The sequence below is a fragment of the Peromyscus leucopus genome, chromosome 5 (assembly GCF_004664715.2).
Source record: "Peromyscus leucopus breed LL Stock chromosome 5, UCI_PerLeu_2.1, whole genome shotgun sequence".
NCBI classification, from domain to species: Eukaryota; Metazoa; Chordata; class Mammalia; order Rodentia; family Cricetidae; genus Peromyscus; species Peromyscus leucopus.
In genome coordinates, this window is record NC_051067.1 from 32752223 (window position 1) to 32769770 (window position 17548).

Genomic DNA, 17548 nt, shown 5'->3' on the forward strand with positions numbered 1-17548 from the left:
TGCTGACAGCCTCACCAAGAACCCAGCAGATGGAGGAAGTATTTCAAGGGCTGTCAGGATGGCATTAAACATGCGCCACAGTCAATCTTCCTAGAAATGCTTTATTTATCAAATATTTAAAAACACACAGTTTGCTTTGTGAAGCAAGTTTACAGCAAAATCCATGGCCTATGCAAGCAGTGCATGCAGGATGGCGGACGTCCTTGCCTTCCAGGCTCAGACATGGCAGAACCCCCAAAGTATGGGCTCTAAGCCAGTCCTGGCCCCTCACAGTTCTCACACTATGAAGTGGGTGCACAGGGCATGGGAGCAGGAGAGCGTGGGTGTCTTTCTCTGTGAGGTTGGTCCACCTTGAGGAGTGGGAAGCGTACAGCAGTGTCTAATAGAGCTGGCCTGCCTGCCTTTCTCTTCTCGTCCACTGTAGTAATCCCCGAAGACACGTTTCTTAAAGCAGTGAAGATAGATCCAGGAAATCGATCTTCCCTGTGTTCATGTGACTGAGCAGCAGTTAACAAAGACTAGGTGAGTCCCCCTTACAGCACAGGGCTCAGCTACTGAAGAGGCAGCTTGCAAAAAGATGTGTGTGGTAGGGCAGCAGCCACTTGACTTAGGGAGATAAATAACAAAAAGGAAGGCTTTAACAATTTCACAATTTCCAACAAGAACAACAAAAAATATTGACCAGTAGGAAGGACAAGACTGACTGGAATGAAAGGGCAGTTAAACCTTGTTTGAATTGTTGTCAAAATGTCACCCATGCAAAAATAAGTTCTTAAGGCAGTAGTGAAGGCCCTTCCTGTGTAGGACATGATGCCCAGACTCCCAGAATCCTCTACTGCTGGGGCTCACACTCAACTCCTCTACAGAGTAAGGGCACCTCACACGTGCCTTAATCAGCTGCCAAACTCAGCCTGCTGGCATTCCTTGTGCCTGGCATACAGCCACTCAGGCGGTACAGCCAGGCCTCTTCACAGTGAAGCAGGCCCGTCGCTGCTACAATCCCAGAGTCTAGCTGCATCTCAAAAGGTGGTTTCTATCACCTTCTTCGTCCAGGACAACAACAGAGGGGTTTGGGGCTTTTAGTTTGAAACTATAGACATTAATAACTGCTCAAGGACAAGAAACAAGCTAACAGTATGCTCCCACGAAACTTGTATACTTTCTCCCTGTGATGGAGTGTTCCACAGCCTCCCTCTTCAATGGTGTCCTCCAACGAGGGCAAACTAAATTCCAGTATGTGCATCCCACTTTGTTTCAATACGGATGAGGAGGCCATTCCTTCCCATGTCAGGAGTGTTCGCCTGATCATTCTGGGCTTCACCTTCCTACGGATCCCTCAAGGGTGAAGCCATCAGCATGCATGGCTGTAAAGTGAGACAAGACTTGGTGGTCCAAACCATTAAACATTTTCCAGAAAACTCAGCATCACTGTTAAAGCAGCATAACATTAAGGAAAAAGAAAAGAATTCACATGGCAATTGGGGTGAAGCATCTGCTTAGGGGAAGAAGAGTCATGGTCACACAGGATGGGGCAGAGAGCTTTGGTGAAGCGCCAGATGTGGGTGTGGTTTAATGTTCTCCAGGATGCTAGCTATGGTTTGGGGCCTTGGGGAAAGAACAGTTCCCAACTTTTTCTTCATTTTCCCTTGGGATAATATACCCCAGAATGTTTTGCATCTATAAGATGTATAAATGACTTCAGTTCACGAGACTCAGTGGACTGCTGGGATGCATCCACAACAAGTAGCTAATGAGATATCTAACCACAGCCAGGCACACTGAAGTAGAATTCCACATGCCACTCAAAAGATGAGGTAAGTCCACATAGTTAGGTACATAAAAGTGTGTCAACACGTTTCCCTCTCTCTTTCTCTCTTTTTTTTAAAGGCAACTTCATGTATGTGTGTAGAAAACTAAAACTAAAATGTATTTTTGGAAAAGCCCAGTAATTTTGAGGCTTTGTCAAACTTATTATTGGCACAAGGAAGCATCTAATATACAAAATAAGCAGAAACAGCCCCCTGAGTCTGCAGCTGTACAGTCAGCTGAACCACGGGTGTCCTGACAGTTCCCAACCTGCGCAAAGGCTCCGCCCCTCCAGTGTTGCCATGGAGACTGCTGATGGCCAACAAAACAAATAGAAGGGGAAATGTCACAGAACTTTAAAAAACTATCTCTAGTATTCAGTCTCTTGATTTCTTTCTCTCTCTTCCTTCCTTCCTTTCATTTCTGAAAAGAAAAAAACATAAAGCCAGCAACAATTCTAAAGAATGAGAAGCAAAACCAAAAGGGGAGACCACAAAAAATGCTTTCTAGTCATTGTTAGCTAGAAGGACATACAAACATGTCCCATCGTATGTATCCTCGATGCTTTTTGGCTCAAGTAGGTAACCACAGAGTTCACCAGCTGGCTGTCAGGGAAGGCCAAAGAGAGGAGCACATAGGATGCAGGGTCCACTTAGAGAGACTCTGCATGGCCTGGACATTGTGACCTAGACTGGGGCTGAGATTCAGGTCCCTTCACTCAGTGGGCGTGATCCAGGAGAACTACAGCTCCTCCATCCAGGAACACATTTCTCTGCGGGTGGGCACAGTAGTCTCCAGTTCAGACTTGACTTCCCTGAGACATGGACCAATAATACTTAAGTCTGCCTTCTCTAGTCAGGGATTCACACTGACACAGTTTTCCAGTCTTCAAGCCGAAGCCAGTCTACACCAGGCTCCAGCCAGCATTTAAGTACATGTAAACACATCACTGATTAAGTTTCACAGTTATAAGCCAGGGCACAGTCACCAAAATACCAGCACTTGTCAAGACCTGGATGACAGTCACTCTTGTGGGACAAGCTCCTCTGTTGAGCAGATAGAGCTGTTTTCTTCACAAATCCCTGCTGTTGTCGTTGTTGTCTTCAACTGTGAACCCACTTCTTAGTTCTTCCAAAGAAAAGGGGCGTCAATCAGCTGCCATGTCAGAGTATTTACAATGAAACAAAATCCTTCATGTGGCTGGCTCAAAGGCTGGCTCACTCTTGAATGGAGGAATGACGGAGGGATCGGTGGTAATCTGGAGTGCTAATGTGTTCAGGTATATCGTAGCCCCTCAGGAAATGTCCACTGTTTTGTTGAGCAAAATAATACAGTTGTTTGGCTAGCAGAGGTTCCACCTTTAATTAGACATTTTTAAAAAAGACATTAGCAGACATTAAAATATTAGTAGACATTAAAAACCAATCTCTTAGCGCCATACAGTTAACACATCATGAAATGTCCCTCAGACTCTAAGCAAAACCACAAGCTGTATAAGATAACATAGCAAAGCATTTTCACGTTCAGAGCCATTTGAAAAGCCAGTTTTGTTTGCCCTTACAATACCTGGAATATAATATCCTGGGAATAGAATTCTTGGTTTTATAATTGAAGCTAAATATGGCATTTTCAAACCAATTGCCTCTTGGAATTTATTTAACTAAATGACTGAACATTATCAGGTGAAATGATCAAATTAAAAGGCTAAATAAAACTTAGGATAAGTTAGGTTCATGAGTCTGACAGGGAGAGGGGATCACCCTGAATGACCAGATGACTGTGCAATATGCACAACTATGCTTATGAGCATAGATCACATTCCCAATCAAAGCCAGCCTTCACCAAGGCAGGCTGAATGATCTGTATCAACCAATCATATGTACATTTAGACTTTGTGTTATTTGATATATAATAACTGATATGGCTTCTCTGTGAGCACCCATATGAATTAAGTTTGTAATAAGAAAACCAGGAGAGTCCATGAGTATGCGCCTGAGTATCTTGCCCATCTGTGGACCACATGGCAGCATTTTGAGGCCCTTTACCTGTAGGCCTGTCCTTGAGTCCCACTGCACCAAAAATCCTTACAATCAGATCGATGCAAGAATTTACTCACTACTTTTAAAATGCTGCTTATCAAAGCTAGACTCACCCACTTGCTTACAATCTCATTTGGTATCAACCACCAGATGGAACTGAGAAAATGCTCACATCCAGGATTATAGTTTTGTTGCTTCTTGGATTTTGTTTCGCAATCAAGAAGGGAGGCTGGATGTTCAACGTCAGTGTCCCACGCCCATCCCCAGCTGGGTCTGGAATCCAAGGCTTTTGTACCAGACAATTGCTTACCACTGAGCTGGATGCCCAGCCTTCAATTTTCATCAAGAAATACTATCAAAACTAAAAATCTCATTTGCATTTAGATAATGTGAATACTTGGGGATGTTACATTTACTTGGTACTGGATACTTTTCTAGATAGGTAATAAAGAAAAATTTTCTAATTATTTACAACTACCTTTTAATTATTAAATGAGTGCTAAACATTATCTAAATAAGCCTGTTATCTTTTCTTTGCAAAAGGTATTTACAGACCATAGTTCATCCATCTTCAACTGGGATAGCTGTGAGGATGGACTGGCCTACCTGGACTCTTGAAAAGACCAGGTATCCTCCAAAGAGCACTTGTCCAGTTATTAAATAACTTCCCAAAGTTCCACAGTAAAAAGAGGGCCTGGGAACCGTCTGGAGGGAACCTACAGAATACAACAGGCATCTGCCCAGTAGGGCAAGTTCTTCCCCTCAGGGAAGCTTTAGGAGAGTAGACAGCATTTTAAAAGCACACGAGAAGCAAAGATGTCAGAGCACAGCTCTTAGTACCAACTACTGAAAATTCCTATAAAAGGGAAGATGAAGAATCCCTGACACACACAGCTGTGGGTTTAAGACATCCACCCTGCTACTTCAGTGGTAACAAACTTGGGCTGGGAGCAGGTTGTGGGTCCCTGAGCTGTGTTGCTCACTGGGGCCTGCTTCCTCCTGTGCTATTTTAAGAGCTGCATTTATTTTCCCAGGTGAGTTGACATTTACTATTCACTTGTCACTTCTCTAAAAGGGACTGCTCCACAATGTGCGACTCGGCAGTGATGTAACTGGGTACTCACATGAGCTGTGATGAGCTTCCTCTGCCTCTGGGGGTCTGGAAACTCCTCGCCGAAGCACAGGGTCACCTGGAATCTTGGTGCTGGCCGGCCATGGTGAGCAAACACTTGCAGCTCTGAGAACCCACAGGGGGGAAAACAAAAAACAAAAAAACTGCTCAGACACCTGGTAAATCGGGCTGAATGAAGAACAAGAGCCACGTGTGATTCTGTCTCCCTAAGTGCAGCCCTTAGGGCAGACCCCAGACACCAAACCAAAACCACATGTTCGCGTTCACATGTGATCTCACACGCTCGTTTTACTTCATTATTCTTGAGGAATATGACCAAAGCATAAGAACTTGGTTCTGCAGCCCTGGACTCACAGAAATGCACAAGGTCAGAGAAAGATATGAGGGAGGACAGAAAGGACAAAGAAAAGTCATCTTGGTGAGGCAAACAAACAGCACAGGCAAAGGAGACATTTCAACTTCAAAAGTCACAATGTTCTGGTGGCCTGCGGTTATTTTTAAACATCACTGCCTAACCATGGAGGCCACGTGGTGTTTGGGCACCAAGGACATCTGTCTCCCACACCAGCTGTTGGCAGCTGTGTCCCACTTGGTACTAGGTCAAAAACTCCAAACTACAGACCTGAGGAGGCTTCAGTCTCACTTTGGGGACAGAATGATGCAGCGAGAAGGGGGCTGATGAGGCCCCTCTGGCAAGGTTGTGCCTCCTGAGGCTCTTCCTACCCGAGAGACATGAACCAGACAAGAACACTGTTGAAAAGAAACCTGCCCATGGCTGGGGGCACTGCCACAGGCAAAGAACTTGCCTTCCATGTGCAAGGCCCTGGGTTCCATCCCCAGCACAGCTACAAAGAACAAACAGAAAGCCACAACCAATCATTGGCATTAACCCTTACTCTTCCTCCCGTCGCTGGCTTCCCAGAATCTTTTCTGCATGAAACTGACATGAAGGAGCTGCCCTTGCAGAGCAGCCCTGAAGATTCTGCCCTTATCTGATATGAAGGCTCAACCCTATAGCCTATAGGGACTGTCCCTAATAGGGTGCAAATCCTGAATGGGTAGATATCAAAGATTTCCATTCCTCTCTGCAACTGAAGAGCTTCTAGAAGCTCACAGAACTGACTTCCTGCTTTTCTTTCTCTTTCCTCTTCCAGAATTCAAATCAAACCCAAATGGTTTAGTCACAATGAGTAAAGTGCATAGCCCCGTGGCTGGGAAGACGCCTACACCACAGGCTAGTCAGAGCAGCAAGTGAGTACAAGTCTCTGAGAAAGCCCACCTCAGCTGCTAACTCAAGAACACTGGGTGGGAAGCCCAAGGTGCAGGGGCTGTTGTTCCTCTCAGCTGCCATGTTCGCTTCCCTGAGCCTCAGTGAGGCTTGGGGACTGTGGAGGCTGTGGGTGGCAAAAAGAACAGGTCCCACTACAGATGAAGGAAACAAAGATGAACAGCTCTTTCTTGTGGATAACCAATAAGTCCTAGAAAGTGAATTTCCAGCCCATGGTGTCCGTTCTGCTATGGCTCCTGCCTCCTGGATCCCCACTGGGAAAAGGAAAACAAGACTTGTGTACCTCCCATCCCTGTCTCTGGCAATTGTTATTGTTCTGGGTTACCTTAGTCAAGCAGAGAATTGGCAGTAGCCTTCTAGGGAAACACATGGGCAAATGTGTGTTTGGTTTTTTTTGTTTCTTTTTCCAAACCCCAGGGCAAATATAGGATGTGCAGACAACCATCCCAAGAAGTTGCTTTTCTTTGCTTTGGACTATGAACACTAGAACTCAACCCAAGGGAGGCAAAACAGTCCCACCAAGGCTTAGATCATGCCCAACTCCAAGGATCTTCACCACGTATCCTTCACCTTTCTTAGGAAAGGATATTTATCAAGGAGCATGTTTGCTTTGGGAAATAAAGGAGCATTAGGAAGGAGTGCCTGAGCAAATCCTGGCCACTGGAGCTCAAAAGGCTGAGGAAATGCTACTAATAGCAAGAACACTGGAGCTTTATGTCTTCACTGTGAATGAATGGAAGGAAGAAGCACACTGAAGATTCAGTTGGCCTCTTTCTGTGTTCACAGCCAAGGCAGAGTAAATCAGTGTCGGTGAGACATCTGCCCTCCTGAAAGGTAACAGCACTAGTTAAAGCAGCTCAGATAAAGAGTCATCCCATGTGCCCACCAAGGAATACACGGATAAGGAGACTGTCATGTGGTATAGATAATAACAGATGATTACTAAGCCTTTAAAAAGAAGGAGGGCCTGTCATTTGTAACAATGCAGATGAGCCTGGAGAGCATCATGCTAAGTGAAGTAAACCGTGCATACAAAGACAAATACTGTATGATGCACCCATGTGAACTCATACAGTTGAGCTCATAAAAGTAGCACTGTATGGGGGTCACCCAAAGTGGGGAGAGCCGAGGAAGCCGGGGGTCAAAGAATATAAACTCTCACTAAGACAAGAGGAGTTTGCTGAGCACAAGCTCAACAATGGTATATCTTCGTGATTGTAATAATGGACTATGTACTTGAAAGTAGCTGAGAGTAGATTTCAAGTAGTGTTCTTACCAAAATAAAAAGAGATGGGCATGCAAGGTGATACACATGCTAATTAGTGCAATGTATCCATAACACAGTGCACATACATTCTAAACCACCATGGTGTGCATGGATGAGAGGAGCAAAACAAGTTCAGGTTCAAGAAATAGAAAGCACAGGGAAAGCCAAGGTGTGGGCTGTTTGGAAAGGGCGTCAAGAAGAAAGCAAGCTCAGGATACAATGGGGAGATGGACAGCAGCCAGCAGAGCAGCCTACTCCCCCAAAGACATCCTCTGCTAGACAGGCAGGGAAGCTAATGGCTTCGTGTAAGCCAGCCCCCGGCTGACTTACCAAATCAAAATTCAAACGATAAGAAGTATAGGTCCTGGAAAACATGACTAGAAGGCTTCATATGCCAGAGATAACGCCAAGCTTTCTCAGCATTTCCCACTTGCTAAAGCTGTTCCTTACACTCTCAGCCTTGGTCCCACCTGCAGTGTGGTACTTTTATAAGGTGACACATCTCATAACCAAGAATGTTAACAATGTGCTTCTAACCTTCTCAATTTTTCTAGGAACCCCTAATAAGCTGTAGTGTCAGCAGATAAATTTGCTGAGAGCGTAGAGCCAGTACAGTGGAACCTTGCTGGGGGAGAGAGGCACGTGCTGCTGAAAACCCACATTTTAATTCATTAGCCAGGTATGATGGTGCACACATATAATCCCAAAGTATCTCCAGTTCTAGGCCAACCTGAGCTACAGAGATCCTGCCTCAAAAAATGACTAATAATGATAATAATAATAATAATAATAATAACTTAAGATATCAACCTGCACCATAGTCTATCCTGGCCAGCTCATATGGACCTCTTTCTGGCCCTTTGCTAATAAGGGGAGCATGCAACAGACAAAGGTAAGACACAAACCAGGCAGAAACCATATTCCTGGGTGAGCTCATTGACCTCAGGAAGAAGACCCCTGCCTGGGGTAGACAGACCCTACAATATGGGACCTTCCTGGCCAGCACCCATTGCCACCCCCATTCTAGCAGACTGTGAGGTGTATTACCTGATAGGAACTGCTGTGTGTCAAAGAGCTTGCAAGTCTGGTCTCTTTCCAGTTTGTTGGGCCGATCACTGCACAGGGCCAGGGGCCCATCCCAGTAGATCCTGCTCTGGCAGAGTCTTTTGGCATAGAGCCCGTCTGGGGCCATCCAGAGGACCAGTCCCCTCTCCAGGTGACTCAACAGCTTTTCGATGTTCTTCCTCTGCCCACTGTCCTCTGGGTAGGGGAACAAGACCTGGTCCAGGTTGCTGACATCATAGGTATGTCCGTGGGAGATCCGGCAGCCTTCAGGGCTAGACGTGGTCAGCTCCTTCACTAGGATGTCCCGGTAATACAGGCAGATGTGCAGCCGGCAGTCTGTGAAGAGAACTCTGGAATCAGTGCTGATGGACCTGGGACAGATACCACAATGCTCAGAGGCCCAAAGACTCAGTGACTACTACACTGATATGAAATACAGCAGGTGGACCACTAGAGTGTCAAGATGCTCCACGAACAAGTAGGAGGTCCTAGGACCAAGGAAGTCTGGGAGATGTTAGCTGCCTTTGTCCCCTGCAGATTCTTAGACTGGAAAGACACTTATTTTTCTAACATGGCTATTTTCAAATGTTGACCTGGCCATTTACTCATCTTGGGGAGGGGTGTATTGCTTGGATTTTCAGCCCAATTTTACTAGACAGCACCTCTGTTATGAAGGTGTTTTGGGATGATGATGTTAGTAGTGATGGCATTTTGTCTAAAATATCAAGTAACACCACTGAATGGGAATTCATCTTTCAGCCAAAATTTTAATTTTGGAGTTCAACCCTAAGATTAATTTCTGCTAGTAAAAACTAGAGACATCTCAGAAGAAAAGCAAATGTGCTAACATTTGGAACTTCCCTAAAGTGTCACCATGATGTTGTTTAAGTAAAAACAAAACAAAAACAAAAACAAAAAAAAAACCCACATAGATATGTTGGAGGTAAGCACTGAAATAAGAATTTCTGGCCTATGAAAACTGATACTTTTATTTTCTTATTTTAAGTCAATGTTCTTGGGGCAGAGGAAAGAACTGATGAGAAAATCCTCTAAGAGCCAATAGTCAACGTTAAATCTCCTGAACCCCCTCTAAACTTTGTGTTCAACTTTGAAACGAACCCAACAACTCTATTTTCTATAGCTTTAAGACAGGAATTTATTGACAGATGATTTTATTGATTTCAGAAACCATTTGAAAACACCACCCACAGGCTTAAAGGGCAAGCTGGGTGTGCAAAGGGCTCCCCAGGCAAAGACGATGCCCGTGGTGGTGGTTGGAACCCAAACAATGCCTGGAAAGAATAGCTTTCTGAAAAGTGCACTCCGGGTTGATAATTAATTATGCAAACCAGAAAAAGAAACCCACAAAACCCTTGTATTCTTCATAGGTTCTGAGACAGCCCACAGCATGGTGTCTTCCATTTCTGCCTCTATAAACAGCAAGTCAGGCAACGCACTCAAAGAGAGGAGGCGTTGGCCATCTGAGGTGACTGGTAAGGCAGGTTTCATTTCATTTAATGTCACCAGAATCACAAGATTGCTGAGATATAAATAGCTATGGATTTCCTACTCTTGGGGCACCCATATAAGTCTTAGATGTTCCAGAAGAAGGTCTTGAGCTTTCTAGAATCAGTGACAAGCCCTGATGCTCAGAAGTGTCCCTCTTCTGCCCTTAAGTGGCTCACAATGTCTCCCTGAGCATCAGATTTGGAAGGAACTAGGTGACCAGACTTCTTTCCCAGTAAACAAGGGAAGTGTCTAAAACTGTCAAAATGTAGTTGATGTTTTCAATCACAGACTTTTAAGGTGGCCATAGGCATGGTGAGAATTCTAATGTGCAAGTTATTTTTAATATTCATTCCCATTTGAAAGCATCAAAAATCATCTAAAGACTAAATAGACATAGGATGCATATTTCAAGTATGTCTGAGCTTCCTTAAAACAGGTCAGCATCTCTAAGTGCAGTCTTAATTAGTAACAGAACTTTAAAATCAGATCAAATCCATGCATGCTCAAAAATTCTATTGAAGTTGTAAGGGGGACAGAGCAATATGGTCCTTTGGGGGCATAAGAACTTCTGAGAGACCAGGGTCCAGAACCAGTGTCCCTGGAAGCAGTTCAGGACCACCTCTTTGTGACTAACTCTGAAAGGACAAACTGCATTTGGTAATGAAAAGCCCTTGTGCCTATGAAGTCTCTCTGCACTGTGAAGAATGTTGGCTGGAGGAGGAGCCTGGCTACACATTCCTAGAAAGCTGAGCAGGTAATGATGTAGAGGTTAACGACTTCTTTCAAATAGTGTTTGGCTAGCAGGTACTCCTGCAGAGATTTCTAATAGTGTTCTTTATTTGCTGTGATATTTGCAGAGCCTGGGCCATGCCTACTCCAGACCCCAGAGCCTGTAAGGTAAGAGTCTAAATCCTCACCCAACCTACCCAGAGGAGAGATGCCACCTCCCTCAGAGACTTAAAGGAAGCGCTACACTCACCTGAGAGCGCCAAGGCTTCAGCAGACCTTATGCTTGGCTCTATGGGGATTCCGGGAGCCTGGGACTCAGGTGGGGCACAAGCATAAAAGGTTCCTGTCACCTGGCAACCTGCATTTGCAAATAAAGATCAGATGACATCTAAACAGAGAGTCCAAGTTCAGGGGGGCTCTTAAGTTGGGAGGAGTCATGCCCTGTCACTTTCTAAGCCAAGCTTGATGGGCTCTAAACGTCCACTACCAACAGAGTGTGTGATTATGAGGCTGAGGCCAAAGTCCAAGTTCAGTGGGAAAAATGCAGGGTGATGAAGGAAGGTGTCACAGCCCAGCTGTGGATGGAAACATGGAGCTTTCTCCATAACTTCTCAACAGGGAAACTGGGGCCCGGAGGTTGGGGGGGGGTATTTGTACCAGCTCACATAGCAAGCTCCCAGCAGGACCAGAATTCAGATTTATATAAGGCTGGTTAAAAAAAAGTAATAAACTATTTGATCCTCATTTATTCTGCTTGCCGTTTGTAAGCTTTGGGGGAAATTGAACCATGTTCCCTGGCATCAGAGAAGTTACATCACACTAAACCAATAGTCTAAGCATGGGTGGCATGCAGGTGCTGGAGGGCAGTGAAATTGTGACAAGGAAATTATTTCCAGGATAATATAAAAGGACTACACGTGTGGTGACCCGTGTCAAGACTTCTGTTTAAATAATGAACTTGAAACCCCTAGAAGCTTGTTTTATGCCTAGCCTGGTGGCACAGGCATGCAATCCCAGCTACTCAGGAGTTCAAGGCAAGAGGATCAAACAGCAATCTAGCCTAGGTAATTCAGCAAGACTCTCCTTAAAATACACAGTTAAAAAAGGGTGCAGGATATAGCTCAGTGCACTCGCCTAAATAAATACCAAATAATGAAAGCTTCGCTGAACATAGTTTGTGAAAATTTCTGTCTCCAGTCAGTTGGTATTTCTTCTGTGGGAGCTCATCTAGTGCCTGGGGGACCCTGAGGGTGTTCTGGAGCCTGACACTCCTTTGTAGAGAAGTTTTGTGAATTGCTTTTGCTCTGGCCCTCCCTTTGTACCAAGAACAGCTACAAATGACTCATCACTGCTCAAGGGACATGAACTAACAATGATCTCCTGAAGTTACAGCTCTCCATCAGTAGTAAAGGACAATTCAGAGGGAGAACTGACAAAATCTATCTCTCTATCCTAACACAACAAAGAAAGCAGAGTGTTATGCAGAGTGAAAACATGTTAACCAAATAATTGAGACAAAAAAAAGACAAGTTTTATAATTCACATCCATCGACATTGGACACTAGTAGATATCCATGCTTTTCTCTATTTATTAAAAATGGGGACATTTTCAGCTGCTTGAATGATTTCTGGGGTCCTTTAATTAAGTTCCCACACAGAGTGATGCCTATCATGGCTCTGAGGACTTCAGCATCTTACAGGATAAGGCAAGATTCCCTCCCCACCCCAACTTCATGTGATGTCTCTCTGGCATCTCTGTGGTAGGGGAAAGCCCTGTGGTGCTGCCCGGGAGGATCACCCAGGGTCACCCACACCCTGAGCCCAGGTTGTTCTTCTGTCTCCTTCCTGGATACATTCCTTACCATTTTCACAAGATGGGCCTTGCCAGTGGTGGCTGCGGGGGCCAAACGTCACAGGACACTGATATGGGATTTCTGGATGTGACTGATCAGGGGCATAATCCCTCCAGCTTCTGTCATGAGGTGGCATCATGTAGTTATGAACCTGCTGACGGAGCACAGGGCATTGCTAAGAGGAAAACATCAGTGGGTGTTGGGGTGCTTTCTCACCACCCCAACTCCTCAGGGAACCCCTTTTTTGGCCAGCAGCCACGTCATTTTGTCCAAAAAGTAGCATGAACTGTCTACCACACTAGGTAGAAAACAGCCATAGAGGGTCTGAAAGCACAGTGAGGACATTGTGTAAATCTGTGATTTTTGTGAGGTTTCATCATAAGGCTGAGCCTGGCATCAAAAACACTGCAGCGAAGTCTGCCCTTTTTAAGCCACCAAAGTGAATAAAACAGTACTGTAATTCACATCGGGGAAGCTTAGAGAAGTCAGCTGCCCTGTGGTTTCACATGATAAAAGTACTACTTCCAAAGTCCTTGACTCCCACAAAAGGTCTCATTCCCAGAAGATGTGACCATCAGTAGAAGAGCACATCTCCATAGGTGGGACACATCAGACTCCCCAACTTAACCACCAGGGAGAGTGACACCACTTTGAAACCGAAACATCCTCCTGTGACCAGGGCTTTGTTAGCATTTGTAGTAGCCATAGCAAATGGTAAGTCCTGCTATTTCCATTTGTGTTTTCCCCTCTCTGTGGAGCCAACCAAAAGACTCAGCCTAACCTTCCACAAGCTCAACAGTCCCCCCATACCTGAGCTGGCAGTGAGCCGTAAGGCGCTGTCATGGGGTAGGGGTGGCCCATGGCCATCTGTGTGTCTTCCAAAGTGAGCTGCTTTGCTCCTGTGTTTGGGGAAGAAGAAGAAGAAGAAATAGCACTAAAAGAAGGAACTGGCTTAACTGAATAGCAAATCTTAGAAAAATACCTGAGTACTTTATTCTTAGAATGCATAGCCATGTTAACCAATCAGGTGGGTTTTTTTGTTTGTTTGTTTGTTTTGTTTTGTTTTTTAAAGCAATTCCCTCTGGCAGTTACTTGTCTCTGATGTTAAACTGATTAAACAAGCTCAGACTTGTGTGCGACAGCCAGAGAAAGCAATACCACACAGGACTCTGTGATCCACCTAGTGGTTTCAGGCAGTGAGCTGGTGCCTAGTTGAGGCACCCTGCATGATTGGAACAAATGCATATTCCTGGCCTCTCATCTAGACACACCAGTCGGAATCTTTGAAAGAGGGAAGTGAAGATCTAAATTTTCATGAGTACCCCAGCAGGCCATAGAAAGAAACGCTGGCATTTTTATTACAATAAATGTGAATACTTATGGGGTGTGTGGTGTGCTTTCCCCTCTAAAAATTGCTTAATTATTAAAGGATATTAGGTAAGTAAAACTTTAATGGATCTTGCAGCTTTTGTTTGGAATTTTGGTCCACATCTTAATTGAATGGAGTAACTGGAAATACCTAACGCCTGCATGTGCATAGCCACGCACCCACGGGCTTTAAAGTCTTTAAAGAAATAACCCTACATTAATACCACAAGGTTTTCACTTATAACCCAGAGAGCATGGGCAAAGAGGCTGCTGGGAGTGGCCACGGGGCAGGAGGTAGCAGTCTTCAAAACAGAAGTAGAAAGTGACCCTGAGTAGGAATTAAGGCTCCGTGAGTGTCCCACTGCCTCTATCCTGTGACCTACATTGGGGAAATCCCCTACCTTTTTTGGCTCCTTCTGGAACAATCCTGTACACCTTGTAAGGGTCGGAGATATCCAGCTGGCTCCTCTCTACCAGCTCCTCAAAGTCATTGCTCTTGTTCAGAGCACATCTTAATCTTGTCTTCCAAGTAGGAGGATCGGGCTTGTCTATCCCTTCGCGGAACTTTCCTTTAAACAGTGCCCAGGCCTACGAATGAAGAGAAGGAAAGGTCAAAGTTCGGGGTCTTCAAAAGGAATCTATGGATTGTGTTTCTGAAAGGAAGATTGGTGTCTCAGATTTGCTGTTGGCCAAAATGTGGAACATGATGATACCGGAGTTCTCTAAGGAAATAACTTCTCACCCGGAACCCTGCAGTGAGATAGGGAGACCCCTAGTCTGGCCTATACGCATCCAGTGCCTGCATCCAGTGTGGACAAGACTAGGGGCAGAACTGTGGAAGGGACAGGCCCCAGAGAGGACATCTAAGAAGTCACACTGAGGTACTTTGAACAAATTCCCGCAGGAAGTCCCCTTTCCCTGCCCGGCTGGCAGGTGGAGGCTGGGGGCTTCACAGTCCAGTGAGCCAGCTCTCTGGGGACATCAGTCCTAAGGGACTCACATGGTGGAGGCGGGGAGCTCCCAGAGGAAGACTTGGGATAGACCAAATCACCCAAAGAACAGAGACAGAAATGGAAGCTTCCAGAACTAGAACCAGACAGTAGGGGAGCCCAAAGAAACAAAACCCAGAGGAACTCAGAAAAGTAGTGAAATAGGGAGCGGGAAGCAGAGTGGTCCTGGTAGTCTGTGGTGGCAGTGACAGGAAACAGCCTAACGGGCTGTGCTACAGGACCCCAGCATCAGGGCACCACTGCGCCCGGGGATGCTCCTGGAGCTCGAAGTACTTTCCTCCACACAAACTTAGTGTAGGGACCTGATTTTCCGTTTGTGTGATCCCCGGAGAGCTTGCAGCCTCTTTCCCTTCTCCCGCGGCTTCTGTCAAGCAGGACCTGATGCTTGACGGTCTGGTCTCTGCCTCCCAGGGCCCACCCAACCTCCCGGTCCCTTGCTCTGGAGGCACAGTGAGTCCAGAGCTGTCTGACTCGCCTTCCCCCCTCTCCCTGCTCTCCCCCGCCCTGGGATCCCCAGTGCTGGTAACCTTGAAGAGGGCGGCGTCCTCCTCGCGGTTGTAGTCCTGCTTGCCCGCGTGCTTCCACGGGATGCGGAAGACGCTCTTCTCTTCGTTCTCCCACACCAGCCCGGGGTACTTGCCGCTGTCGATCTGGTCGATCAGCCACTGGCGGAGTTTCCCGTTGCCGCAGCTCACCGCGCTCATGCCGAACTCTGCTCCCCGGCTGGCCGCCTCCAGGTTCATGCCGCGTGCCAACCTCCTCCCGCGCTCGCGCGCTGCGGGGGAGATAAACTTCCCTGCAGCCACTGTCGCATCGCTCTCGGGGCGCCCTGTCCCAAACTCTTGCAGTGACCACGAGGCCCCCGGAGTCCCTGAGGCTGCGAAGTGCTCGCGTGCAGTGCCAATGTCGCCAGGGTCCCCCAAAAGAAGGTACTTTGGAGAAGGTGTGGGGAGCATCCCTTGGCACGCACCATCCTCAAGGTCGGTCCTCTCACCCCATCTATCGCAAGCTCCTAGACACACTTCAAGTCTTGTGCCACCCTGGGCGTCCCGTCTGCTTACTCACCCCTCTCTGCCCGCTCCACGCTGCTTTCACCCCACTTTTACCTCACTCTGTTTCTAATCTCGCCTTTTCCCGGCTTCAGGCTGCCCTGGCGGCCCCGGCGTGAAGGACCTGGCACGTGGACTAGCCCCTGTCCAGGTCCTGTGCCCATGCCTTGTAGGTGTGAAGCACCTAGCTCTCCTCTCCCTCGGCTTTTTTTTCTCGGACATTCTCACGCTGTCCCCGGGATAACACCGGGCCTATCTACCCAGCCAGAGACAATTAAATGGGCCCTGGAAGCAACAAGTGGAAGTCTGGGTATGGGACTCAAGAAGCGGGAGACTCCAGTCTGCAGAGGGTCAGCGCGACCCCAGGCGGGGATGAAGACGTGACTAGGAACACTGGGTGCTGCGGACAGCAACACCAGCTCCCCTGCGCGGGAAGCGAAGGAGAGCGTGGGGGAAGGGGCTCAGCGCCCCGAGTTTGGAGCTCCTAGCTCTCCTTGGCCATCCGACCTAGGAATCGCGCGCTGGAGCCCTCTGTGAGCTTGGGTCCCTTATGAACCAGTATTGGGAAAGGAGCTTCCAACAGGAGCAGACAGGGTCAGTGGCTGTACCCCTGCGGACAAGCTGCTGCCAGTGCGTGATCCTCTGATCTCAGGACAGTCCCGTTAGCTCGTCCCGCCCAGCCCGTGGGGATGCTCTGGAACGCCCGTTCAAGTAGCCTCACACAGAACCAACAGTGCACAAGTCCCGGGCCAGCGCAGATTGGGGGAGCCGGGGCCCCCTATCTTGCCACGTTCCCTCAGAGCTTGGGCTTGGAGATGGAAGATGGGCTGCTCGTTCCCGCCCTGTCCTCTGTCACAAGCCTCACACTCCTCCTTCTGCCCGACTCCAGGTCTTACCTCACCCGCACTCTGAGCTGAGGGCAGCAAAGGGTCCCAAGTTCAAGTGGTGAAACTCGGAAAGCGAGGTGAGAAAGAGGAACTTTATAGAGCCGGGGGCGGGTCTCGGCGCTGGGCGGGGCGGGGCGGCTCCGCCTGCGAGGGCGTGGCTAGCCTAAACCTGGACCGGCCCTCCATCCCTGGCGGGTGCCGGGCCGAAACAGGGTATCCGGCTGGGACAGGAGCTTCGGACTGTAGCCCACCGGGTCAGAGGCTGTGCTCTTGCGAACAAGCTCTGACTTTCTCCAGTCCCTCTAGTGGAGGGAGCTTGGGACTCTGACACACTCGAAAATCCTCAGCCCAGTGGGACAGTCACTATGGCCTGTTCCAGTGGAGGACCAAGCTCCCAAAGGGAATCTCTGTTCGATACTAGAACTTGCACCGAGACTAGCTGATAACTAGAAACCGCTCAACTCTACCGGCGTGGCCAGGGCGGGAAGTGGTGGAGGGTCTGGAGCCCAGGCAACTTGGTTCTCACAGCACGTGACAGAACAGACT

General features: G+C 47.3%; 1 protein-coding gene across 3 annotated transcripts; it reads right to left on the reverse strand.

Annotated features, from left to right (window-relative positions):
• Positions 1 to 87: 87 nt before the first annotated feature.
• Positions 88 to 17088, reverse strand: Irf4 (interferon regulatory factor 4). Of its 3 annotated transcripts, none has more exons than XM_028881071.2 (9): positions 17012 to 17088; positions 15594 to 15841; positions 14458 to 14644; positions 13499 to 13587; positions 12698 to 12839; positions 11086 to 11193; positions 8580 to 8933; positions 4970 to 5082; positions 88 to 3164 (listed from the first exon to the last, which is right to left on the reverse strand). In XM_028881071.2, exons 2-9 carry the CDS (start codon positions 15807 to 15809, stop codon positions 3024 to 3026), a joined length of 1350 nt encoding a protein of 449 aa, XP_028736904.1. In that variant the 5' UTR covers positions 15810 to 15841; positions 17012 to 17088; the 3' UTR covers positions 88 to 3023. The 3 variants fall into 3 exon arrangements, with proteins under 3 accessions (XP_028736904.1, XP_028736895.1, XP_037061743.1); XM_028881062.2 differs by having other exon boundaries at positions 12698 to 12842; XM_037205848.1 differs by lacking the exon at positions 11086 to 11193 and having other exon boundaries at positions 12698 to 12842.
• Between the last annotated feature and the right edge of the window lie 460 nt (positions 17089 to 17548).